The following is a 26,745-nucleotide window of genomic DNA, read 5'->3' as shown; positions in this document are numbered from 1 at the left end:
CCCTGCCCCAGACCTACTGAATCAGAAACTCTGGGGATGAGGCCCAGCCATCTGTGTTTCAATCAGCCCTCCAGGTGATTCTGCAGCTGCTAAGTCTTGGGAGCCGCTGCTGCACAGCAACGATTCCCAACCTTGGCTGTCCTTGGGAATCCCCCGAGGAGCCTCAAAGACTACTAATGCTTATGTCCCAACTCCAAAGATTCTAATTTCATTGGTCTAGGACACAGTTTTTTAACCTCAGCACCAGTGGTATTTTGGGTGGGGTGATTATTTGTTGGGGAGGGCGGGTCTGTCCTGTACATTGCAAAATGTTTAGCAGCATCCCAAGCCTCTACCCCTAGATGCCAGTAGCACACCCACCCCCAGCTGTAATAACTAAAAATATCTAAGACATTGCCAAGTGTCCCCTGTGGTGGTGGGGGGAAGGAGGATGGCAAAATTGCCCCCTGGTTGATGAGCACTGGCCTAGGGTGATGGCCAAGGCACTGGGATATGTAAGAGCTCCCAAAATCATTCTAATATACAGGCAACACTGAGAACTATGCCTCTGGAGAGTCTCTATTAATGAACAGCTCTGGATGTGCAATGGGCTAGAGCACAATAAGAGCTAAGCTTCACACCACTGGTGTAAAGTGAGAATCAATCCCCCTGTAGTGAAGACTCAGGCAGTTTGCTGAGGACTAAAGCACATGAGCTTTAGGGCATAAATTTCACAACTATTTGGCTCCTTACTTTCTGGTTGTCAGGTTTGTTCCAGAAAACGAATGTAAACAAGTATGTTCCCCATACTTAGGAGGTCCCAGCCAAGTGAGATCTTGCATTGCACTAAATATAGTGGTGAATATACATCCTGCATTTGGCTCTATCCATTCTACAAACAGGGTGCATCTCAGTGTATCATACGGTACAAGTTCTTACCTAAATCTGTTTTTGACAGGTTAAAAAGTGCAGCCTGTCAATTTTATGATGTTGATTTTGATACAGTCCAAATCAACCACACAAATGCAAAATTTCTATATTAATCTATGCCATTTAGAAGCGCTTTCATTTTCAGGTGGGGATCAGGGGCTTTAACTATATTTCAACTACAGAAAACTCCCCTGAGTTAGAACAAAGGCATGCAAAATCCTGGCTCAGCAGATTGCCTTCTGTGTCTCCATGATTCTTTCTGTGGTGTTCTTCTGTGATCTGCTTGAGAAGAGGAGAACATGGTGTACATTTAGACCACAGGATGTGCCTCACCTCCAACGGCCTGCCCTGCAGCTCTTAGGAAGGTGGGCAGACTCATCACAGCCCTGAATGAGATGTCTCCAAGCAGAGAGTGAATGGCAGCCTCTCTTCAGCCTAGACTCTTAAATAGCACAGCATTCTCCCACTTCCTCAAACAACTCCATGGCAGGTTTCTTTAAACATACAGAGTGTTTATGTTTAAACTACTCACTACTTTGAGACACTGATAAACAACTTTCAAATAGAAAATAAATTTCAAGGTGAATGTGTTTTCAGGTTAAAATTAGTACTGTCTCATTTCAAACTATGAAAATACGATCTGCTTTAAAGAGTTGGAGTCATCGATTCATCCAACACCTACTTGTGCTAGGTACTGTGTAATGTCCTTGGAAATTATAAATATGAGGGTGGCAAATAATAAATATTAGGGTACATAGACTCTTTTGTAGCAAAAATAAGCTATGACTGATCTGAGGTGCCTGATTAACCCTTTGAACCAATACTACTCGTCAGGTTGTCAGACTCTTTTGCGTTTTTTTTTTAATTGAATTGACAGTAGCTTAACATTAATGAAATCAGTGAGTTCTTTACCATGGTCTAGGATGTATTTTCTTAAACAGTTACGTATTTATTCCTCTCCTAGTCTATTTCATTAGCATGCTTTTAAAAATCAAAACTTTTTGATTAAGCAATAGAATTGCTCTCCAGAAAATTACTCCAGGAAAAAAAGATCATAATACATTACTAAAACATATTATTTCCATATGTTCCCACTTGTTTTCTTTTTGTAAAAAAAAAAAAAAAGAAAAAAAAGCATATGTTTCTATGTACGTAGGATGTTTTCTCAAAGAAAACACACTTAGCAATTAACAGTGGTTGCCTTTGGGCAGGGAGTTTGGGGGCCTTGATTGGAAGGGAGACTTAACTTTTCATTATATAAGCTTTTATACAGCTTAATTTTTGCCATCTTATGTATTATATTTTTAAGTGCTAGTAAATAACAGGATGCATTCCCAGTAGTCCTTCAGAAGCTCCAAGTGTTTCTGCTAAATATGAGAAAACCAGTGAGCCCCACTGTTTGCCTCCATGAGGACTCCTGATTCTGCTCCAGCAAAGCAAGCTGGAAGGAGACTTTGAATGTAGGACTGCTCCAACAATGGTTCCGTGGAAGAGATTAACAAGCAGGTTCTACTTGAGGTTAGATAGTTAATGAGGGCCTCTTTGAGGAAGCCACATGGAACCAGAGAGGAAAAGGAAAAGAGGGGGACGTTGCCTATAGACAGGGACCTAATTTCTTCCTAGCAGCATTGGACACTTACTACCCATACATCCTTTCAAAATGAAGGAGATACAAGTTAGGGAAGTCTACACAGTGATTTCACCTAATAATTTTCTCCAATGATTTCTTTCCTTCCCCTTTATCTATAATTCCCAAGAAGAATCAGTGCTCACTCCTAGGAAAAGGAAAAAGAACACCACCACCACCAACACCCGTCTGTCTCAAAGAAAGACAATTCCATGACCTTCTTGCTTCCCACTGATTCCATGATGTCTTTCCTCTCTGTCCTTCTTTATGCCTAACCCTAACCTAATCCTAGTTAAAAGTTTAAGGAAGCATGTAAAAGGAAAAGATATCATTGAGATTGGAAGAATCTGAGAGAATCCATGTTCAGAAAATCCATGGTTTTTCTGGATCATTTTCTTAGCACTTGCCACTGAGACCTTCACAGGATTTCAAAGTCTCCCTTATTAAGCAAGAACATCTTTTTCTTTTCTCTCATTGTTAGATGTGTGAATTGGGAAATCCATACATGTGGATTATCAGGGTCCTCTTAATCTCCGGAAATGAACAAACAATTCAACTGTTCCAGAGCATATCCCATCACCGTGCCTACACTGTTTTAATTACATAGCTGTGGTCTTTGAAGAATTATAATTCTAGGCCAGAATTCTAAATTCTTACTCTATAAAAAGTAGTTTTCAGGTTTTCTTGTTTTTATAGGGTGATTCATCCCAGAAATAGTGTTTTACGTCTTTACTTGCACCAAGCATTAATAACCAGCAGTCAGCAGTGGCGTAATTATTTGTCAGCTTCATGAAAACCGTAAGAAATGAAGGCAGTGTTTGTGCAAAGAGTTTTGTGGTTGTCCTTGGACAAAAGTTTATGAGGAAATTTTGAGAAGACACCGATCGAGACTGTTTATAGTGAGATGAAGAAGAAACCAGAAGCACAATTGGATTGAAGAAAAAGGTTCTTTTCAAAAACTATTTAGAAGAAAGGGAAGTACGCTTGAAAACTAAAGAGAGAAAACTTCTGTAATGAAGTTGTATAGGGTCTTAACCAAAAATCACAGAATGAGAGACTTCCCTGTGTAACCAAGTTCTCATTCTTTATCACGGGGTACTGGTTTCCTAATCTCTTTCAATAGACTGGTGTTATGGATCACACTGACCATGAAATTAAACCTCACATCATCTTTTTGAAATAGTAGAAAAGAAATTCAAAGCCTAGCTTAGAGTTACTATGGCAAAAAGAACTTTTCAAAAAAAAAGAGAAAAAGGAGTGTTTGTCAAGTTAGTAGAATTCTGTTTCCTAGTGAGTTAAGTTTAAATTGAGTCACTAAGCAAAAAATTAGAAAGGAAATCAATACCATTTTCACACTTGAAAAGGCATCATATGTTCAGCAGGAACTTCCTTCCCCCTTTTAGGTAGCTGAGCTATTATTTAAGCCCATGCTCTTAGTACAATACCTAATTAGACAAATACAGAGTACTGGTAGCTATTGTTATGTGTCTGCTACCCAGCACAGCCACCAGAGGGTGTCCACTCTTGCCTTGCAAACAAGATTGGAAATTGTCAACATGGAAGAACAGATTTTTCTGCAAATGATACCAACAGAGCAAGGTAATCACATTTTTCTGTATAGTATGGGGAAGTTTGAGCCTGAATAGAGAAAAACCACTTACATCACATCTACTGAAGCAGAGTCAGCTCCTTAAGCACAGAGGAAAAGGTAAGTGGCTTTAGGTGTTAGCTACCTGCTAAAATTAGTAGCTTCTACACCACTTTGGTTTTTTCCAGTATTCTCCCTAACCTTTCATAGTTTTGGCTGCTTGTCAGGAGATAATATAATCAGCCAATTTCAGTAGTTGAAATTATTTGCTTTACCCATGGTTTAGTAAGCACAGATAAAAAACCACTGTCTGCTTCTCAGCTGAGCTGTCTCCCAAAATCCCAAACTTTTGCTACTGTTTGAAAAGCAGGCAGCATGACTAGTTGATGTGAGATCAAAGGCACATCTCTTGTGTTATTAAATTGTGTTATATAACTGTAACATATTTAATATATAAGTATGTAATATAGTATTAATACACTATATTAAGTATTACATATTAAATATATATCAATAGATTCGTATGTTACTACATATTAATAATTATAATATATTATATTCTCTATATCTTTCCAGACTAAAAATTGCTGAGGCTTTAAAATATGAAAGAAAAAATAGCAATACTCTTATGCTACAGTGCTAACTGAAAAGCACTGTGCATAACATTTAGAAGCTGGGACGCATAACTAGAAATGTAAGTGCCCACATGCTCCGTGCCAGCTCTACCACTTCTTACCACTGTGTCTCCTTCTTTCAGCTGCTGGCTGGGCGCTGGCCTTTTGATCACAATGACTTTGGCGTATTTCTTTGCAAGCTGTTCCCCTTTTTGCAGAAGTCCTCAGTGGGGATCACCGTCCTCAACCTCTGCGCTCTTAGTGTTGACAGGTAACGTGGTTCTTTCCCTTTGCTCTTTTGCTGGGCTTAGAAAAGCATTTTTCTCAAAAAGAAGAGAAGTCAAGAGAATTGGTGCCCAGGACAGTTGTTGATATAGCTTCAAGTGAATTAAAGCATTAACCACCTTGCCTTTGCTGTTTAGAATTACCTTCCACATTTGCTGATTATTAGCCATCTTTGGCTCAGATAATTATGTACATAGAGCATTTTATCCATAATACCCATTTGACACCCTTTTGACAACAAAGGGAAAATTAACATATTAGATGGAATAAACTTTGTGAAAAGGAGATTCCAGGATATGCAAATCCTATATTTCACCTGGTAAATTTATCATTAAAAAATGATGATACTGTTCAATTATATCCGTAATGTTTAATTAATTGAGTGAGAGGTAAGTGCGCCATATTGCTATGTTCTTCTCCTTGCCTTTTTGAAAGCCTGAAATGTTTCATAAGTTTTAAAAAGAAGGCAACACCAGAAGCATCCCTTTATCCAATTCTGAAAACTCCATCAAATGTCCCTTAGTCTTTCCAGAATCCGCACACATGATTGTTAAGAGTTCTCTAAAGAAGCCCTTCTGAATTCTGTGAACTTCTAGATGGTATTTTCTTTACCTTCTGGTTTTCATAGCAGCAATGATAAAGAATGAAATTAGGAACTTTATAACACATTCTGTGGTACTCTTTTATATTTACTATAATCTCACACAAGTGGTGTATAATGGCCTATTTAATTAGCCTACATACAATTTAAAAGAGGTTTTCATTCTAACTTATTCCCTGACACTTTATGAGGGAACCTGAGTCTCATCATTATAGAAATAAAAAGCCCACTCTCCTAAAGAACATTAAAGTGTTTACAGATATTCTGTTATTTTACATTTATAATTATTGTTAGGACAAAAATTGTTACTGTTAAAACATAAAAATGTGCATTCAGTCAGTAATTAGAAAATTAGAATGGTATCCTTGTTATAAATTTATGTCAGCTGGGCACGGTGGCTCACACCTGTAATCCTAGCACTTTAGGAGGCCAAGGTGGGCTGATTGCTTGAGCCCAAGAGTTTGAAACTAGCCTGGGTAATATAGTAAAACCCTATCTCTACCAAAAATACAAAAAATTAGCTGGGCATGGTGGTGCATGCCTGTAGTCCCAGCTATTCAAGAGGCTAAGGTGGGAGAATCACCTGAGCCCAGAAATGAATAAATAAATAAATGACTTTAACTGTGAAACACAAAATAAAAATCGTTAGTATTATTAAAAATAAAACACAAAAAATAATTTCATTAGTAATTTAAAATGCAATCATACCATTGACAAAAATGTTCCCATTGCAATGGTAAACCCAAAGATTAGAAATAATTTTATCATCTATTAATAAGACCCTTCACTGATTTGCAGGAAAGCCTAGGGTCTCTTTGGGTTACGTCTACATTATATTAGATGTTAAAGGCTGCTGCATAAAAACACTTGCATACCATAAGTGGCAACTGTATAATCTCCACTTGACTAAATAGATCATGGTACCTCAGACCATAAAAAGCTGAATAAACACTTATGATGTGGATTTGATTCACTAATAAATTCTCACTCTGATGTTCTCACTCCCAGCATCCCAACATCATTTCTTCTTTCATTCAAAGTGTTCTATTATCTAAAAATTAAAGGCATTAAATCGCCTCTTTACATTGCTAATACAAGTAAAATTTTTCCTGTATTCATCAAGCTGCATATCATCAAGTTACATTTCTTTCAGAGACGTAACTATGTATTTTCATTATAATATCTAATTAAATTTTTTAGTTATAACTCTAAATTCATGTAGAGAAAAGAAATGGGAAAATAATCATGACATTTTGAAAAAAGATCAACGTGTCCCACACACATGTTCTTCCTATATGATTTTTCTTTTTATTAAAATACAGGGTCTTGCTCTGTCACCTAGACTAGAATGCAGTGGCCTATGTGGTCATGTTAAGTGCTATAAAGCTACAGTGTTTTAAACAATATAATGCAAACCCATGAACACACTGACAAATCAGTGGAAAACTCGACTCAGGGGCTGGAATACACAAGAATGTATTAATAATATAGGCTGAAATCACTTTGAATATAATCGGGGAAGGAAAGTTTTATCAATAAATAATGCTATTTAGCCATCTGAAGGAAAAAGCATGTTAAAGTCTTCTGCTACATATCAATAATAATATTTATAATTATTACCATTTATTGAGTATTACTAAGTGTTAGGCCCTGTTGAAAATACTTTACAAAAATTAGTTTAGGGCTGGGTGAGGTGGCTCATGCCTGTAATCCCAGCACTTTGTGAGGCCAAGGTGGGCGGATCGCTTGAAGCCAGGAGTTCAAGACCAGGCTGCCCAACAGGTTAAACCCCATCTCTACAAACAATACAAAAATTAGCCGGGCATGGTGGCAGGCACCTGTAGTCCCAGCTACTTGGGAGGCTAAGGCACAAGAATCGCTTGAACCCGGGAGGTGGAAGTTGCAGTGAGCCGAGATTAGACAACTGCACTCCAGGCTGGGCGATGGAGTGAGACTCTGTCTCAAAAAATAAAAAAAAATTAGTTTATGTAACTGTGATAGTTGGTGTGTTATCTCCACTTTACAGATAGGGAAGCTGAGGTTGAAAGAGATTAACCAAGTCAGCATGGCTACTAAGTGCTGGAGCCAGTAATCAAATGTTGGTAGTCTGCATTCTTAACCACTATACTCAAGCACGTAAAAACTCAAACCATTGTTGACGAAGAAAGTCAAACTCTGAAAAATAGTTGAAGAGATGTATTCCGATCCAAATGTGAAGATCATGACCCGTGACACAGGCTCAGGACGTCCTGAGCACCTGTGCCCAAGGTTGTTGAGTTACAGTTTAATTTTATACATTTGCAGGAGACAGAAGTTACGGGCAAAAACATAAATCCATACATGTAAGGTTTACAGTTTGGCCTGGAAATGTGGGACATCTTGAAGTGGAGAGTGGGCGAGGAGGGCAGGGCGGTACCTCCAGGTCATAGGTGGATTCAAATATTTCCTGACTGGCATTTAGTTGAAAGAGTTAAGTTTTGCCTAAAGATTTGAAGTCAGCAAATGCTGACAAGAAGTGCTTGGGATTAGGATAAAGGGATTGTGGAAGCCAAGGTTCTATGTAGATGAAACCTCCAGGTAGTATGAGAATAGATGGTAAACGCCTCTTATCAGATCTTAAAAGGTGCCAGACTCTTAGTTAAATCTCTCCTGAATCAGGAAAAGACCTGGAAATGGAAGGGAATTATCTACAGAATGTAATTTTTCCCAACAAGAGATGGCTATACAGGGTCATTTCAAAATAGGTCAAATAAATATATTTCGGAGTGAAATACTTCTATTTCTTTCAGGGCCTTCTCTCTGTCATGTGATGCTATACTAGAGTATGGTTGGGATTTGGTATCTCACTGCTACAGAGAGTCTGTTTTGTTGTCTTAAGATCTATTTTAACGTTAATGCTGGCCTGTTGTGCCTGAATTCCAAAGAGAGGAGAGTATGAAGAGGCAGGTCCGACATCCCCTTCCCATCATGGCCTGAACTCGTTTTTTAGGTTTCTTTGAAATCCCCTTGGCCAAGAGGAGGGGTCCATTCAGTTATTTGAGGGGCTTAGAATTTTATTTTTTGTTTATACCATAAAACAGTAGAAGAAAACAGACTATCTTTTTGATCTCTGGAAAGGGAAGGAAGACCCTTCTGAACTTAAAAAGAATGGTAGAAATTCTGGATAAAATTATAAATATATTTTACGATACAGTACTTTAAAACCTTCAGATTAAACATTCATAAAACTTAAAAAAGAAAAAAAAACAAGTAATAAGCTGGGGAAAATATTTGTCACTCCTCTCACAGGCCCGGGGGGCAGAGCTGGTTCCTCCTCACGTTTTTGTTCTGCCTCCTCTTTCTTCTTTGAGGGGATCTTGGAGCATCATGCCCAGCTTCAATCATGCCCAGTGTTGAGTCGGGAAGATGGGGGAAGGTTAGGTCATAGATTCCTATGTCTAGTGTTGGGTCACCTCACCCATACCACCTCCTCTCTTCATCTCATACATGAAGAACAAGAAATAAGATGTTCCATCACGATAAATAGTTGTGTATCAAATGAAATGTGAGTCATTCTTAGTTAAAAAGAAAGGATGGACTGAAGGAGGAAAGAGAAGGAAAAGAAAGAAAAGAAACAAGGAGAAAAGAAAGAAAGAAAACATAATGCCAAGAATCTATCTCATTAAGATTTGATCTGAGTTGTAGATCAAGGAGATGAACTATTTTAAAATTCCACTCTCACAAAAAAATCAGCCTTAATCCAAAAGGTTTTTCCTTGAAAATAAACTAATCATTCTTTGTTCCCTAGACACACACTTTACTATTTTACATTTCATTTGGTATTGACCTAAGCTCCAGGACTTCTATGTAGGGAATCTATTTGACATTTCTATTTCAAAAGCTTTCACACAAGAGAATGAATCATTCACACTTATTTCCTGAAGATAAGATTCCATTTGCTTTAACTCTTCATTTGGTTGCATTATATTCTACTATTAAAAAAAAAAAAAAACTTTTTCAAATAAAACAGGGAATAAAAAGAGAGTTTGGAACCTGTTGCAGTTTGTGAATCCCTGCTTTCGTTTTATGAGCTGAATAAATTATAGCCCAGGACAAAGAGTTCCCATGATTTTTTTACACAGTATTTCAAAAATATAATTATTATCTCACATTTCAGAGTTGTCTGAAAGAAAATAAGAGAACCCGTACATCCAAGTTCTATAGGATTTCTTTATTACTTCATTAATCAATGATTACAGAATGATGTAAGATCAAAGAAAAGATCTAGCTTTCTCACTATCAGCTTTTAATCTGAATAAGGGAAACAGGACTGAGAGAAAGCACGAGATTTCTGCCAGAATGGATAGGCTTTCATTGCTAATTTCAACTATGGACTTGTCTCAGTTTAACCTTTTGAATAATTCTCCACGAATCTAGCTTCACATCCTTGGTCACTTGAGAAAAAGATAAATCAGGAACTGAAGAAATTCAAAAACAAATTTTGACCCCAATCCAGCTTTCTTGGTGAAATATCTTTTTAATTCTAAGGCAGTATACTTCTATAATGAATAAACTTTTCCCAACAAAAATGAATAACCAGCCATTACCAGCTATTAAAATAGGTATTTTTACATGCTGAAAGTGACACGTTTTATATATTACTTTGAGTTTGTTTGGAGGCAAAAAAAAAAAAAAAAAAAAAAAAAAAAAAAGCAGCAGCAGGAGGGGGATAGGAGGGATCACTGTTGTTCTTTGCTAAGTCGTGTTAAAGTGGAAGATGATGATGATGGAGTCAGACCAGTAAAAAGGTCTGGGTACAGATCCAACTTGTTAAAAGTTGCCTGGGGAAGAAGGCTGTAAAAAGATAAAACTCTTTTAACAACTATTCCAGAGTGATGTGTTATTAGATACTTGGAAAAGTTGCAAAGATCCATTAATAAGGCAGCTTTGTTTTATATGGCTGAAAACCTGATGTCAGTTCTTGAACCTATCATTTCAAATAATTGCTCAGTGGTCTCTGTGATATTCTCAAAGATATATCCTAACTCAAGAAACATGAAGGTGGTTTTCAGAAAAACTTCTTTGTTAGAGTTGGACTTGGTTTCTCCTTATTTTCTTGGTGTTATGGTTTTCTATTGCATCATGACAATAGTGAAGACACAGAGGAAGGGTCTGAGCCAGAAGACATGAGCGAGGAACTGGACAAAGTCCAAGGCTGGCTAAGGCAATAGGATCTTATTTGGGGGTCTGTTCACTATTGCACTGAGTTATTTGTTCTTTTTTCTTATTCTATTGTCAAGATAAAGCAATTGGTTAATTTTGCTACCCCATTTCTCTTGGATAACTACCCCAAAACTTAGCAATTCAGAACAGCAACCATTTTATCATATCTTGCCATGTTGAAGGTCAGGAATTTGGGCAATTCTTCTGCTCCTTGTCACTTCAGCTGGGGTTGGTGGACTTCAACTGACTCTGAGCTTGTTTCAGAGGTCCAACACACACATGCCTGGCACCTTAGCAAGGACAGCTGGAAGTCTGAGCTCAGCAGAGCCCATCTCCCCCTCCATGTAGTCTCAGGGTCCTCGCAATGTTTTTGCTCCAGCAGGCTCAAGGCTCCTGTCAGAAGCCAGACCTGGACCTGCAAAACATCATTCTAGCCACACTCAATTGATCAAAGTAGTCACAGGTCAGCTCAATTTAAGAACTCAGCTGAAGAAGTGGTAAAGCATTTGCGGCTCTCTTTTAATTCACCATACCTGATTCTCTTCTAAATTGGAATTGGCCAAGCAGTTGCAGTGGCTCAGCCTTAGAAGGCCAAAGCAGGAGGATGGCTTGAAGTCAGGAATTCGAGACTAGCCTGGACAACATAGAGAGATCCCTGTCTCTACAAAAAACATTTTTAAAAATTAGCCTGGCATGGTGGTGGGCACCCATACTCCTAGCTACTGGGGAGCCTGAGGTAGGAGGATCCCTTAAGGGAGCACAGGTGTTTGAGGCCGCAGCTATGACTGTGTGCTGTGCTTCAGCCTGGATGACAGAGTAAGACCCTGTCTCTAAAGAAGAATTCTTCCTGCTAGTATTTAGCTTCCAAACCTCCCTATGGTGTGAGAGATATAAATCATTAACAACCATTACAAATGATCAAGTTTGCTGTTAATTAAAGATGTGCAGAGGTCAAGATAGGGGTGGCACTGTACCTTATGGAAGTGGCAAATAAGAGTAAATAATAAATGCTAACACAGGCAAGCATTCATTGACAGGCACTTGGTAGAAACTTCTTTTTTAAGGCACTTCAGCCACCTATTTATTCCCTGATCCAGTAATCCTACTCAAGATAATTAATCCAGAAAAATCATTCAGAAAGAGAAAAAAATTACATGTACAAACAAGCTTATAGGTGTCTTATTGACAGCTGTGAAACACTAGAAATGATGTGAACATAGAAAAAAGATTCAAGTAAATTATATCAAAATCTTGTTATACTGTGTAGCCATTAAATTGATAAGTGCCACACCCATGTAGAAACATATGAGAGTATTTTTAATGTAAATAAAGCTAAAATTTAAAAATTGTGAGTCATATGATTATAGTCTATTCAAACTATGCCTATGAGAATAAAAACAAGAAAAGAGTAAAAAAAAAAGATTTTGTTGAAGTGATCTTTTTAAGTTTTATTTTATAATGTTTTAAAGTTCTTTCAAGAATAAACATTTTTAAACTTAATGACTGTCCCAGACCACACCTTCAAGATTCAATAAACATGCATTAAATGCCTCTGGCCTTGATAACATGTAAAACTCTATTTATAGATACAGGCACTAACAAACATCTTTACATGAATAAAATATATATGTTATACTTTTATTTTGGCCTATCACATGACAGGGTACAAGGTGATATAATGGGAAAAGGCTCTACCAGGAGTTGGCAGCGCTGAGCCGTGGTCCAGACGCCCCAGGTTCACTGGAGACCAGGCAGAGGATGTGGCAAGATGCCAGTTCTCAGGTTCCCAACTGGAACATATGGGGCAGAAAGATCAGCCCATAAATCCCTCCTTTAAATTACTGAATCTAGACCTCTAAAAGTATTTGCTTTTAATCTGTGGCCTAATTCATGGCTAGCTTGAAAAATAGGAAAATGATCAGAATATAGTGTGTTATTAGCTCTAGCCAATTAAGGTAAGGTAAGTTTACACAGTACATCTGCGTAAACACAACTCTTAGAATTATGCTGACTGATTCGTCACCAGAATTCCCTAGAGATTAAGAATTCCCTAGCCAATTAAGGTAAGGTAAGGTATATGCATGGTAACATACATGAAAATGCCAACAAAAAGACACTTCATTCAACAGGTATTTATTCGGCATTTGTGGTTCTAGGTATTGTGACCAACATACAAAATGTCAGCCCTTATGAAGCTTACATGCTTTTTTTCACTTTTTTTCTTTTCTTTCTTTCTTTTGCCCCCCCCCCCCCCCCCCCCCCCCGCCCCAGACAGGATCTTACTCTGTCGCCCCAGGCTGGAGTGCAGTACCATGATCACGGATCACTGCAGACTCAACCTCCCTGGGCTCAGCGGATCCTCCCACCCCAGCCTCCCAAGTAGCTGGGACTATAGGCACGCACCACCATGCCTGGCTAATTTTTGTATTTTTGTAGAGATGGAATTTCACCATGTTGCCCAGGGTGTCAAGCGATCACCCGCTTCGGCCTCCCAAAGTGCTGGGATTGCAGGCATGAGGCATCGCACCCAGCTGGGAACTTATATTCTAAAGGAGAGGGGAGAACATAGATGATAAACAAAATAAATAAATAGAGCATAGTAGTGCTCTGGGGGAAAATGGATCAGGGTGAGAGAAACAATTCTGGAGGGGGAGTTGGCAAACTTTAGGGTTTCCGGGGAAGGCTTCCGTGAAAAACTCCAAGTGAGTAAAAACCTGAAGGAAGTGAGGAAGCAGCTATGAGGACACCTGTGGGCATTCTCACAGGGGTGGGAAGCCACGGGGGGTTTGGAGCAGAGGGTGCTATTGTCTGACGTAGCAGCCTCACTCCAGTTGCTATGTTCAGAGTAGGCTGTAGCAAAGCAAGGTGGACATAGGGAGATCAGTTAGGAAGCTATGGCCATCATCAAGGCACTGCGGTAACAGGTACGATGGTGAAAAGTGGTTGCCTTTGGATATATCTTGAAGGAAGTTGTTGCAAGATTTGCTGAAGGATTGGATGTGTGGTGGAAGAGGAGTAAAATCTAACCCAGTGTTTGGGGCCAGAGATGGGAAAAACTGCAGAAAGGTTTAGTGGCAAGGAAAACAAGGGCTGATTTGGGAGTGTTAGATGCTTATTAGGTGTCCTAGTGGAGCTCGCAAGTAAGCAGTTGGAGATACAAGTCTAAGGTTAAAGGTGAGGCACCAGGCTAGAGGTACAAATTTAAGAATTACCAGTAGATGGATAGTTAAAATGATACTAAAGCCATGAGACTAGATGAGATCACCAAAGGAGAGCACATAGATAGAAAAAACGTCTGAGCACTAAGCCCTCAGACAAAACCAGTGCTAAGAATTTGTGGAGAAAGCAGGGTCCAACCAGGTAAATGAGAAGGAATGGCCAGTAAGTCAGAAAGAAAACTGGGAGACTGTGGTGAAAACCAAGTGAAGAAAGCATTTCAGAGAGGAGGGATTCTTTCTGGAACAGCAGTTGTCAGTGGTGGAATCTACACTTGCAGATTTTCCATGACAACTGAAGATGTCATAGATATACAGAGAGAGATGTATATACATACTGACTAGATGGAAGGCTGTTTATAATCGCACCTCATAAGAAAAGCATATTTGTGTGTCAGTGTGTTGTGCCATTATATTCCAAATAGAAATCAGTTTTGAAACATCCAGTGTTTCATGGTTTCCATACCTTTCCCCACCTTCATGATCACAAATGATTGTTTCTAATTGCTCTTATGGTCGTTTTCCCCTTATCTCATGGAGATGTTATCAAGATCTGTGTGATTATAAATGGAAAATATTCTAATTCTCAGCGAGTGGGTTAATGAAGGAGCAGACTGATCGTGAATTATTTGCTAAACTAGACTCTAAAAATGACTTCTACTTATTTGTGAATGTTGAATTTACATTGGATTATGGATGTGTAATATTCTGGGAACTCATGGCACTTTGTAAAAATGAAGCCGGTCTGTGAATATGTTCACCATAAGAACATGTTGACCACATTTTATTCCTTAAGCCACTTTTTACCCCAAATCCTGGCAGGGAAATCAGGCTTTCGTACTCTCTATTGAAATAGGGTGTTTTATTTAAATCACCTTCCCTGGTAAACAACCTGAGAGAAGGGAAGAAAAAATAGATGTAACTCCGTTGACAGCCTTGGGATATAGACATCCCGTCTCCATTCCTCTTAGCTTTTACTGGGTATCAGGCTGCCAGTTTAATAAGGGAACAAAGAAAAATAAACAACGATTTTTATCCCACTGGACAATTTATGGAAATAACCATAAATTTTAAAATTCAATCTTGGTTAGATCATAAAAGGATTTTCTTGGTCTGTTTGCATAGCTGTATTTTATCCCATTTTGAAATAATCTGGACTTTTTTGAGATTTTTATTGTACACAAATCTTATTTACCCTAAAAATCTTTTATAAAACATTTCTCCAGCAAATTGTGCTATACAGTATGCCATGTGGCATCATCATAAAATATACAAATCTGTACATGCTCATCTCTAGGGAATTCTGGTAAAGAATCAAGTCAGCATAATTCTAAGAGTTGTGTTTTCACGCATGTACTGTGTAACTGTACTGAGACAGTACACTAAATGTAACTGATGGGGCTTGTCTTGGTGGATATGGGTAGCTTGTATATTGCCTTGGCTTTATTGATTAATCTTCTACATTACTTTGTATGTGCTGCAAACCCATGAGCACCTGTCTCCAATGCATTTGATCTGTTTCATAGCCTTCTTCTGGCACTATCTAATGAAAACTATAAAAAGAAAATGTTTCTTTTCCACTACGGCAGCAACAAAAATTTCAGGAATGAGGCCACAAAAATACCATACCATGTCACAGGCCTCTTCTTAATAGTAAGTCTAAAAGCAGTTAGCATCAGACCATCACATCAGGTCAAAGAGCATAGAATTTCTAAACCAAACCTTCCTTAGACATAACATTTAAATGTGATTATTATCATTAAAATAGTGAAGTAAAAAATAAAGTGAGCATAATTTCTTATTACCAGATAGTTTTTTGACTGACATAATTGTTCAGTCACATTTATGTTATATACTCTGTATGAACCATTCTTTTCCGTTAGATTGTAAACCCTAAAGGTTAGGAACCAAAGTATTTTTAAATAAGTTTTATCTACTCTAGCACAGGGCCATAATGGGAGTGATATAGTCCCTCTTTAACATTTACCACAAATAGGTATTTACTAAAACTGCCACCTGGTACAAGCCCACTGTGCTCACATTTTGGGGGTGAAAGAAGGGAGGAAACAATGGAGTATCTGTGGTTATTATTCACTCAAGGACATCTAGGCCCACTTCATAAATAATGCTTTAAGGTTTCTTTTTTTATTTTATAAAGAGGAATAAGATATGACTATAACAAGTATGAGCAGCTTTCATGATCCCTCCCATCCATCCAATTTCTCCCCCAGCTTAAAAGACATAGGCACAACTGTCTGTTACTGCCACATTCTAAACTCTCTTAAGATTTCACTAGACCAAATGAAGACCTCAGACTCAGGCCTGCCAGGCAATTGATTTCCAAATGGGTGGAACTCTTAAAAGCCCCATTTGTGGCCGGGTGTGGTGGCTCATGCCTGTAAACCCAACACTTTGGGAGGCTGAGGCGGGCAGATCACAAGGTTAGGAGATCGAGACCATCCTGGCTGACACGGTGAAACCCCGTCTCGACTAAAAATACAAAAAAAAAATTAGCCGGGTGTGGTGGCGGGTGCCTGTAGTCCCAGCTACTCGGGAGGCCAAGGGGGCAGAATGGCGTGAACCTGGGGGCGGAGCTTGCAGTGAGCTGAGATCCCACCACTGAACTCCAGCCTGGCAGCCTGGGCGACAGAGCGAGACTCCGTCTCAAAAAAAAAAAAAAAAAAGCCCCACTTGGTTTTCATATCGAGACTCAGAAAATTCCCAAAAAGCCAATTACTGGTATTGGCAATGGGGAGGAGCTTCCCAGCACTTACAATTTTTATTTAATTGAAATACATTTAAAAGTTCCTAACAACTTGGTTCCATTACCGTTTCTTTCAGGTACAGAGCAGTTGCCTCCTGGAGTCGTGTTCAGGGAATTGGGATTCCTTTGGTAACTGCCATTGAAATTGTCTCCATCTGGATCCTGTCCTTCATCCTGGCCATTCCTGAAGCGATTGGCTTCGTCATGGTACCCTTTGAATATAGGGGTGAACAGCATAAAACCTGTATGCTCAATGCTACGTCAAAATTCATGGAGGTACTAAACGTTTAAAATGAATTAACTTGGGAAGGGAGGAGGTCCTGCGTTAGACTTCACCATCTTGAGACTTGATGACATCACCACAATGCCAAGTGTGGTTTATTCTGTCAAATATTCCTCAGTTGCCTGAAAAGTAGTTAAACCTGTGTCTAGATTCTTCAATAGAACAGTTATTTTGGCTTTCACTCTTGTATTATACCACAATGGTAGACACATCTGTTATTCTGCACCAAACCACTAAGAATACCAAAGCAAATTTACTAAGAAAGAGGGACTAGGGGTGTGTGTGTGTGTGTGTGTGTGTGTGTGTGTACATATGATATTTGTTTTTGTAATAATGAATACAACACAACAATTTCCATCTGGAAGACATACTGATGTTTATCTTATGTCACTTAGGGAGAAGCATATTTCTCACATTCTTTAAAGATGAACTTACTAATTCAAAGTAGAGAGTAGTACTTACATGTACTTAGAATGGTTTCTATGTCTAATATACAAATAATATAAAATTGTAGAACTTTTAAAAGAATTTTTTGGTTTAACAAATTCAGTTTTTTTTTTTTTAATACACCTGACCATATTAATGTTTTTCTGAAAAGCTTAATCACGTGACTGTTTTGGGAAACCTATTTAAAATGCATCTTTTCTTTGCAAAACTAGTTACATGTGGACTGAGGAGGAAAACCAAAGGGATAACTATTTCTCTTAAATCAGTGTAATTTAGTGCTTTGATGTAAGTTTCATGTAGCTCACATTCCACATGTAATTATTTACAGACATCTCAAAGTATGCTTTCCCAACTTGGAAATTTCACAGAATTCGTGGTTTTACAGTTGACCAGTTATCCTGCTTGGAAATTCTTGTTTTAAAATTAAAAGTGCTCATGAAAACTGCCAAACCAACAACTTAAAATTGAAGTTTCTTATTGGGTCCGTCTTCAAAGTGAAAAACAAAGCAGACAGTAGGAGATTGTCAGAATTTGGGCAGTGTGAATAAGCAATCTAGATATTCCAGACGCAAACATTAGAGAAAAGAGGTTCACTATAAGAAGAAGCTTACTAATCCTTAGAGCCGGACAAAATGAAATGGGCTGTTTCTTAAAGACGGAGTCTCCTTTCTAGACATGTTCAAGTAAAGGGTAGCCACTCTTCAGGCATGGGTGGGCTAGACGGTTGTAGTAAAGGGTATGAGTTGAACAGATAGTTTTTTAGAGTTCATTCCAAGTCTGAAGTCCTGTTCTTTTTTTCTAAATTTATTTCCCCTCTTTTTTCTGTTCTTGCTCTTCAACTTTACCCTAGACTGATGAGAGGCCCCTCTCTACCCATGTGGATGACATCAGTTCCAAAGAGATGTATTACCCACTTCTGTGTGGGCCTTTGCCATGGAGGGGGCAGGGGACTCCACTCAGCACTCTCAAGGGTCAGCCTCCAGACCCTCTGCAGCTGCTTCTGGGTCATTCATACCCAGTCAGCAAGTGCACCAGGAAAAAGAGGATACAAAAGAAGGGAGAACGGGTGCTCAAAGGAGTGTTCGTGTTGCACTTCAAAAAGAAAGAGAAAGAGTGCTTCTGACTTTTTATAAGTTCAGGACTGAAATCTTTCTACAGTGTGTTGGGAACAGGGAAATGTTTGTGTAAGCAGTTTAGAATAAACCAACTCCTTTGGGAGTTTGCATTTAACCTGAGGATAGAATTCAGGGATCTGTGAACTTGGTTGGAAAAGAAACAACATGTTTATTTTCACTAACTTCTAACTGAATTTATCATTTCCTTCCATTATGAATGTACCCAACAAATCACCATAGTGTTTAACAGTATCATGACTTTTTCAGTAATAAAAATAGCAGATATTTTCATACCATGTAACACTTGTGTAATCTCAAAATATTATTTATGCTCATCAGAACTTCAATACTTCAATAGTTCGGTAGTTATTAGAACCATCATTAGGTTTGTTATTTGTGAATAAACACAATATTACTATATCAAAATTTAATTTCTAATATTTTGATAGCTGTGCGTTAATGTAATTGGTTTCCATTGCAATCTTATGTATTTTATTTTATGCATGTAAAATTATTGTTCTCAGAAGGCATTATAGTCTTTACCAGACTTCCAAAAGGGTCTGTGGCATAAAAATAGTCAAGAACTCCTCCCCCAAATTTTTTGTCTTTGGGAACCATTTTTAGATTATTTTATTAGACATGTTATAAGTGCAGCCCACTTAGCCTCTTTCTATATTCAGAAACTGTCGCATTTTTTACAGAGCAGCATGATTTTTTTTTTACTGTGGGAACTGCATTGTCCTTAGTAAATTAACAATCTGAAGAGGCATTATAAGGAAAGAAAAAGCATTTCTTCCCAAGTTGATGATTAATTTCATGGGAAGAAGAATTTAGATATCATTTTTCATTTTCCATTTTTATAGGGTATTAAGTTTTCTTCTTTAAGCAGACATAAAACTGAATAACCTTAGTATTTATAAATCCCACCCAGTTAGATAATACTAGATATGCCCCAGTTGAGATATGCTGCTTCAATCGTTTCCAGGTGGTAAGTATTAAAGGAGGGAGAAGAGTATAGTTATTGATGTTCAAAGTGGCTGGCTTTGAGGTCACATAGCAGGCATACCAGGCAGAGGGTTAACCCCTATTAACCAAAGCTACACAGACAAGCCATTCATAACCTTCACTGTTTCAGGTTAAATACACTTTCACCACAATAGTCAAAAGTAAAGCAGGCACTAACAAAATGTTGAGGTTCATCAAGAAATAAAGATAAATATATATATTCTTTTGTCTCAAAATCATGTTTATGAGCTTTAGAAGGACATTATTTTTATTGATTAGGGCTCTTCCATTGTGTAGTTGAAACCATCCATCTACGAAAATATCCTTGTCAAGATAATTTTTGTAAGTGCAGTTTCTTTATATGTTGTTTAAAGCCAGGATAATTTCTGAAGTTTCCAATTTAATTGAGTTACTGCAACCAGAGAGCATGATTTTAAAGACATATCTGCAAGTTTAAAGACCTTAAAGCTACCAGAGGCACAGCACAGTTAATTTACATGACTCTGCTCCTCTTTTTCTCTTTTTTTTTTTTCACTTTGAAGTTCTACCAAGATGTAAAGGACTGGTGGCTCTTTGGGTTCTATTTCTGTATGCCCTTGGTGTGCACTGCGATCTTCTACACCCTCATGACTTGTGAGATGTTGAACAGAAGGAATGGCAGCTTGAGAATTGCCCTCAGTGAACATCTTAAGCAGGTAAATCCCATAACATCATGAAAATCTGGCCAGGACTGGTTAGTCCTTGACAACAGCAGGCCTGCAAATATCATCTTTAGTAGAATTAGCCTGATTTCCTAAAATAAAAATACTATCTTGTAACTGTTTTCTTTATGGTAATAGTGTTAGAAATTTCTTTTGTAAAATGGGAAGCCTGCTTGTGAAACAAGTGGCCTGGAGGCTGGGCCCAGAGAGAGAAGAACTATCCCTCTATTTTGCCAAGAGTATACTGAGCATGCGTGTATGTGAGTTCATGCATTGAATTGGGCTTGGAACTGTACCAGGACACAAAGAAGCATATGACTTTCTCCCCATGCAGATTTACAGTCTCGTTGTAGAAATAAAATACACACGCAAAACAACTTGAAAATAGAATCACAGGTGTGGTAAAAGTAGCCTGTGCTATGGAAAGCCAGGAAGGGTATGAGACAGAGTCATGGGGAAGCTGTTCATGAACCAGACCTTGGAGGCTAAATGGGATTTGATGGGGAAGAAGTTGACAGAAAGCATTTCAGGTGGAAGAACAGGAGTCTAGTTAGAATGTGGAATAGGAACCATGCATTTGGGGAATGGGAAAAAGGAGATGAACCTCTCCAGAGCAATGTCTAATGTGAGACTTATGCTAGGAAATAGGATCATGTACGTTAGAAGAGGTAAAATGTTGGAAGACCCAAAGTTCTAGAAGGAATTTGAACATATCAACAGGAGGCTAACGTTGGTCCCTCCTGGGTGAAATTGGAACAGATAAGATAAAGCTGTGGGCTTTCAAGGGCAAAACTAGACTCATACTTGGCTCTCTGACCTTGGGCAAATTGCTTAACCTCTCTGAACATCTAGTTTCTCATAATATGTATGTAATAATACATCATGGGGATTACCTGAGACATGTAAGGTACCTAACAGTACCCAGCTCCTACTAGGTATTAAACATATGTTAATTTACATTAATTCTAAGAGTAAACCTAGGACTTCAGGTAAGTTCTCTGTTGCAACAGAAAAGTATATAATGATGGTCAACTACACCAAAAGTAAATGTAAGTTGTTGATGGAGTCTGTAAATCTGTCCTATATAATTACCATGTGCAAGCATCGTTCCTCATCAGCAACTCTTTTGAACTACTATACTGATTTTTCTGAGCTTCAGCTTTTCATCTGTAAATTGAGCATAATATTTGAATCAATAGTATTATGAAAATCAAAAGGATGAATGTGTGTGCATGTACTTTATAAAATCTAACATGCCATACAAATGGTAGCTATTATCTTTCATTGACATTTAGCAGGAAGATTACATTGAGAAACCTTGGTATGACTTTGCTCAGGCATGAAAGTTTCAAATACTCCAGTTGCTTAATATGTTTACAATTATTTCCTCTCATCCTTGGAATGGAGGTAGTTAGAATGGGTTTGTGAAAAACAGTGTTTTAAAATACAGATTTTTACATTCGTGCCATGATTGAGACTGTTTAAGCTATGAGTGGTATTTGCTGTGGAAATAATTAAGTAAGGTTTAGGAACAGTTGTCATATGCTGTTTCATGTTTACATAGCATTTTTTAAGTTTTTAAAGTGCATGTCCATTTCCATGTCTTTTTCTTATTTGATTCCTCCAAGCGCCCTGTGAGACTGATAGGATATATATTCTTTATTATACAGGTGATTAAGAGGTTTGCTCAACTGAATGGAGATTAGAACCCAAGATTTTGCCCTCATGCAGTTAAAGTTCCTTTTGGTGCCCCTCAAAGCTGTAGCAAATCCTAAGAACAGAAGAACAAGGGTAACTGGAGGTCCTGCAGATGGGACTGTGGGAGAACCAGCATAGAGCACAAAGCCTTGCCATCTTGACTAATACTCTGGGGGGCTCATAGTTTTGCTTCTTACTTGGTTGTCTCTAATTTCTCCTCATTGTAATGATGACAGTTTTATCAATCAGGGGTTGTGTTTAGATGCTGAGAACACAAAACCCAAAATAACAGTTGACCAAGAAGGAGTTTATCTTTCTCCCATAGCAAAAAGTTCAGACATCAAGATTTAGTGGTCAAGCCAACTTAGAGGCCAGGTATCTACTGTTTTGCTGATCTTTCCTTCAGTCTGAGAAGACAGTAGCAGCAGCTCTACTTTTATATCTGATTTCCAAGCAGCAAGAGGGGAAGAACAGAAAACAATACATCGAGGGTGTGCATCAAAGGAGTGTCCCTATATTTCTCGGTAGCTTTTCCAGAAACCCATGCACTGGTTTCTATTTCATCTAATGGGTCAAAACTGTGCCAAGTGGGCATGTAGATAATTAGGCCAGGTTCCCCAGCTGCCTTAACAAATCAAGACCTGAGTGATGGTAAGGAAGACAGGAGACTGGATATTGGTTAAGCAAATATCAGACTATCATGGCAGTGTACTAATACTACTACCTTTTAAAAGCGTTATCCTCTTTGAATATGCACTCAAGAAAGGTAACCTCTCCCCTAATACACTGCTTTTCTATTTTTCTGGGCACACTGTCTTTCTGGACACACAAAATGACCCTTTAAAAAGAGCCCCCATTCCGGAAGATTTGAATATTTTATTTCTTCCCTCAATCATTACTCCGAAGCCATATCCCAGCTAGCCCAATGACTATGAGAGGTTAAAGAACTCCCAATTCTTTGAGCTAGATTAGCGAGTTATCAAAACTGCCCCAGAATATTTTTGAATGGCTCAGCCAATCATGTGAGTCTATTATAGGCTTCCCAGACTTAATGTTATATGTTTCAGGTTGAGCCAGCATTACCCTTCCAGGTGCTGTTTTTAATCAGTTTTATTTGGACATTAGCTGATCCCAGTTACAGACAAATTGCATTTTGTGTTCCTAGTCAGGAACACAAATGCATGAAATATAATACTCAAATAATGCAGGCCAATGAATAGTTGCAGATAATTCCTAATTTATAGTTTTTCTGATCCTGAGCAGACTCAAAGGCATGCAAACCTTCCATGAAGTCAGTCCAAGGTCAGCATGTTCCAGATTTTCTAGTCCTCACTGCTGATAATCCTTTACCCTCATCCTTCTGCTTGCAAACAATATATAATATTTTTATATGTCATTAAGAAACTGCATGTCATTAGGAAAAGAATTTAAAGAGCAAAAAGTCCCAATAGTAACTGTGTTCAGGATCAGGAAAAGGAAAAAACATAGTGCTATGACTTTTCCTTTTCTGCTCCCCACTCCTATTTTGTTTTCCCAAGGTCTTTGTTGATTTGTCCATGCATGATCATGTGATGTTCAGTCTCCTTGCCTGCCGTGCCATCATTAATGCTAATTAGTTACCTGTTATTAAGAGCCATTAGCTAACCCTTTCCCCCATGCAGTCACACCCCACCCCCTTACACACACACACAGGCAGACTCAGCCACCTACACACACACAGCCGCAGACTCAGCTGGCTCCCCTCCAGCCGGTTTCCACCTCTCTCCTGGCATATAAACTCTGTCCTGGCCCTAATAACCAACCTGAGGTCCCCATCCTTCCTGGAAGCTGCCCAGAAGCATCATTAGCAATTCCTTGGTTAGAACGCTGACCTTAGAATCTTGAAGAGGTAGAGGCACTGTAAGCCAGGCTGTTCTCCTGGCTCTTCTTTGAATTATTCTTTCCCTGTTGTCTGCTACTTCCTGGTACTGTAGTTCTTGCATCTAGTATAAAAACACTAAATTTGTTGTCCTTTTTTTTTTTTTCTCTCACTTTCCTTTAGCGTCGAGAAGTGGCAAAAACAGTTTTCTGCTTGGTCGTAATTTTTGCTCTGTGCTGGTTCCCTCTTCATTTAAGCCGTATATTGAAGAAAACCGTGTATAATGAGATGGACAAGAACCGATGTGAATTACTTAGGTACGAGCCTATGTACTCGCTAGAAAATTGGAGTTTCTCAGATTTTCATTTATAATACTTTTACAAAACCAGCTACTCTACATGCCCATTAGCCCTGAAAATTAAAAGTGCAAAGCTGATTTTTTTTCTTTAGCTGACATAGCCTATAACTGATCCCAAAATTTGTGCAAGCCACGTCTGTTATCTTGCCACTCCCCTCCTGAGGCTGTGCATAAGGGTTTGAGCTAACCAAGTAGTGATGTATCTGTAACTGTCCTGCAAAACTGAAACTGCCATTTAAACAGGCACTTTTTACAAAATTCTAACTGCCACCCACAAGAAATGGCTTCTGGGCAAGAAAAATGCTTATTCTAGGAATAAATGCTAGTTAGCAGATTTTAAAACAATATTTTCTAATTATTCTGCACCATTTTCTTTTGCTGTAGTTTCTTGCTGCTCATGGATTACATCGGTATTAACTTGGCAACCATGAATTCATGTATAAACCCCATAGCTCTGTATTTTGTGAGCAAGAAATTTAAAAATTGTTTCCAGGTAAGATGATTTTTCAAGTATTTTTTGAAGACAACAAAATGAGTATATTAAACAGTCAACAGACACAGCCAATTCCAACTGTAATAGTACTTTGATCAGCTGTACTCCTTTTTAGCAGTGAAGTGAAAATCATGTTTTATTACCCAGAAAGAGAGTCAGATTGTCGGCATAACAGAAAAGCAGTTCCTATTTAGACAACCACAGACAAAGAGGTTAAAATCAAAAGGACTAAATCACATGCCAATTTAGAACCCTCCTTTTAGAGAGTAACGTTTCAATGTATGCTCCCGGCCACACAGAGAACATAAGACCTATTCGTACCTTATATTGTCTTAGACTTGAACCAAAGTCTCGACAAAATATAAACTCTATTGTTAAGAAAGCTCTCACTGATTAGACTATCCTGGCCAACATGGTGAAACCCTGCCTCTACTAAAAATACAAAAATTAGACGGGCGTGGTGGCAGGCACCTGTAGTCCCAGCTACTCGGGGGGCTGAGGCAGGAGAATGGCGTGAACCCGGGAGGCAGAGCTTGCAGTGAACCGAGATCATGCCATTGCACTCCAGCCTGGGCGACAGAGCAAGACTCCGTCTCAGAAAAAAAAAAGAAGAAAGCTCTCACTAAATGCTATTTAATTGTGTACTTAGTAATAGACTCTTCAAGGAAAGTAAATGCTTATTGCTGTGGGAATCTGAACAAATATAATTTTATTCAAAATCAATTTCCTTCTGCTTTCAAACCTCCAGCCAGCTCAGCCACCCACATCCTTCAGAAGCTCCAAGCCTGTCTTATTGATGTGTCATTTTCTGGTTCCTGAAATGATTTGAGTATAGGCTTAATCCTCACTGGATTTTGTTATCTTGGACCAGGCTGTTTAACTTTAGTTTACAGTACATATGAGGCAGAGTAGGGTAGAGGTCAAGAATGCAGGCTCTGGAAGCAAAGAGCCGCGATGGACATCACAGCCCTGCACTTGCTAACTGTCTACCCCAGGTCTGGTTAGTGCCTCTCCTGCTTTTTCAGTTTCCTCACCTATAAAATTGGATAATCACAGTATCTCTCTCATAAGAAGGGTAATATATGTAAAATGCTCGAAATAATAAGTGCTCAATATGAGTTGATTACTATTAGGGACAGAGTAGAGAGGAAAAACACAGTAACTGCCTGCATGGCACTCACAGTCTAAACAAAGCAGACATATATTAACCAAGGAATCACACAAACAGATGACACTCGGTATGGAAGTTTGGGGCCATATTTCTGAGGTCTTCTTGGAAATGTTTGCCCGTCACAAAACACTGTGCCCAAAATGGACTGACTAAACATGCAGGTTAAAACTAGTACATTATGTAAGCTGAAATTAATTATTACTTACTCATTAATTTACATATTCACTGGGGGAGGGAAAATCAAGGTAAAAATTATCAGAAATGAATCCCACTTTTTGATGAATCTTCCTAAAAAGGCAGCATACCCAAGAGAAAGAGCCCAAATCTAGAGAGTCCTGGGTTCTAATTCCACTTCTGCCTCTCATTATCCTCTCTGGACCTCACTGTCCTCATTCATAAAATGGGGGAACAGCATAAAATGGGGGAACATCCAAGGTTGTTGTGAGGATCTGATGAGGCACCTGGTGCAGAGAGCCACACAGGTGGTGCACACTGAAGAAATACTAGGACCCCCCGCCGGCCCAGCCCTACCCATGCCTGCCTCAAGCTGTGGAGAGCCCTCCCTCTCACCAGCACTGCCTTCCCTTTCTCTTGCACTTGGTAATAAAATGAGAAACAAGGGTTCTATTTCTCTGCACCGGAATGGATAGTATAACTCCTGCCTGGTGATAACAGGCTCTCCACTCCAGGTTACTGTCAAGGTTCACGTCCCTCGAATGTGAATGGACATTTGCCCCTCCTTAGCGTGGCCCGAGGCCGCTGTGTTTGGCTGGGAATGGGCTGGTAGGCTTGCCTTACTTCGAGTCTGTTG

General features: G+C 38.7%; 1 protein-coding gene and 1 long non-coding RNA gene across 3 annotated transcripts in view; one reads left to right on the top strand and one right to left on the bottom strand.

Moving 5' to 3' along the window:
* EDNRA (endothelin receptor type A) overlaps window positions 1-26,745 on the top strand; it is a 62,861-nt gene that overhangs the window by 33,627 nt on the left and 2,489 nt on the right. Inside the window, exons 3-7 of the mRNA XM_003899249.5 lie at window positions 4,882-5,009; window positions 16,883-17,081; window positions 20,198-20,350; window positions 24,096-24,229; window positions 24,655-24,763. Of these exons, the coding sequence (XP_003899298.1) occupies window positions 4,882-5,009; window positions 16,883-17,081; window positions 20,198-20,350; window positions 24,096-24,229; window positions 24,655-24,763 (723 nt within the window). The remainder of the gene's footprint in view (window positions 1-4,881; window positions 5,010-16,882; window positions 17,082-20,197; window positions 20,351-24,095; window positions 24,230-24,654; window positions 24,764-26,745) is intronic.
* Window positions 12,530-26,745, bottom strand: part of LOC103884687 — a 69,949-nt gene continuing 55,733 nt past the window's right edge. For both annotated transcript variants that reach the window (XR_004182657.1, XR_004182658.1), the window contains 2 exons: window positions 16,871-17,017; window positions 12,530-12,616 (listed from right to left, as the gene is read on the bottom strand). This is a non-coding gene — a long non-coding RNA (uncharacterized LOC103884687). The remainder of the gene's footprint in view (window positions 12,617-16,870; window positions 17,018-26,745) is intronic.

The sequence above is a fragment of the Papio anubis genome, chromosome 3, assembly GCF_008728515.1.
Source record: "Papio anubis isolate 15944 chromosome 3, Panubis1.0, whole genome shotgun sequence".
In the NCBI taxonomy this organism is placed as follows: Eukaryota; Metazoa; Chordata; class Mammalia; order Primates; family Cercopithecidae; genus Papio; species Papio anubis.
This window is presented reverse-complemented; position numbering and strand designations above follow the sequence as displayed.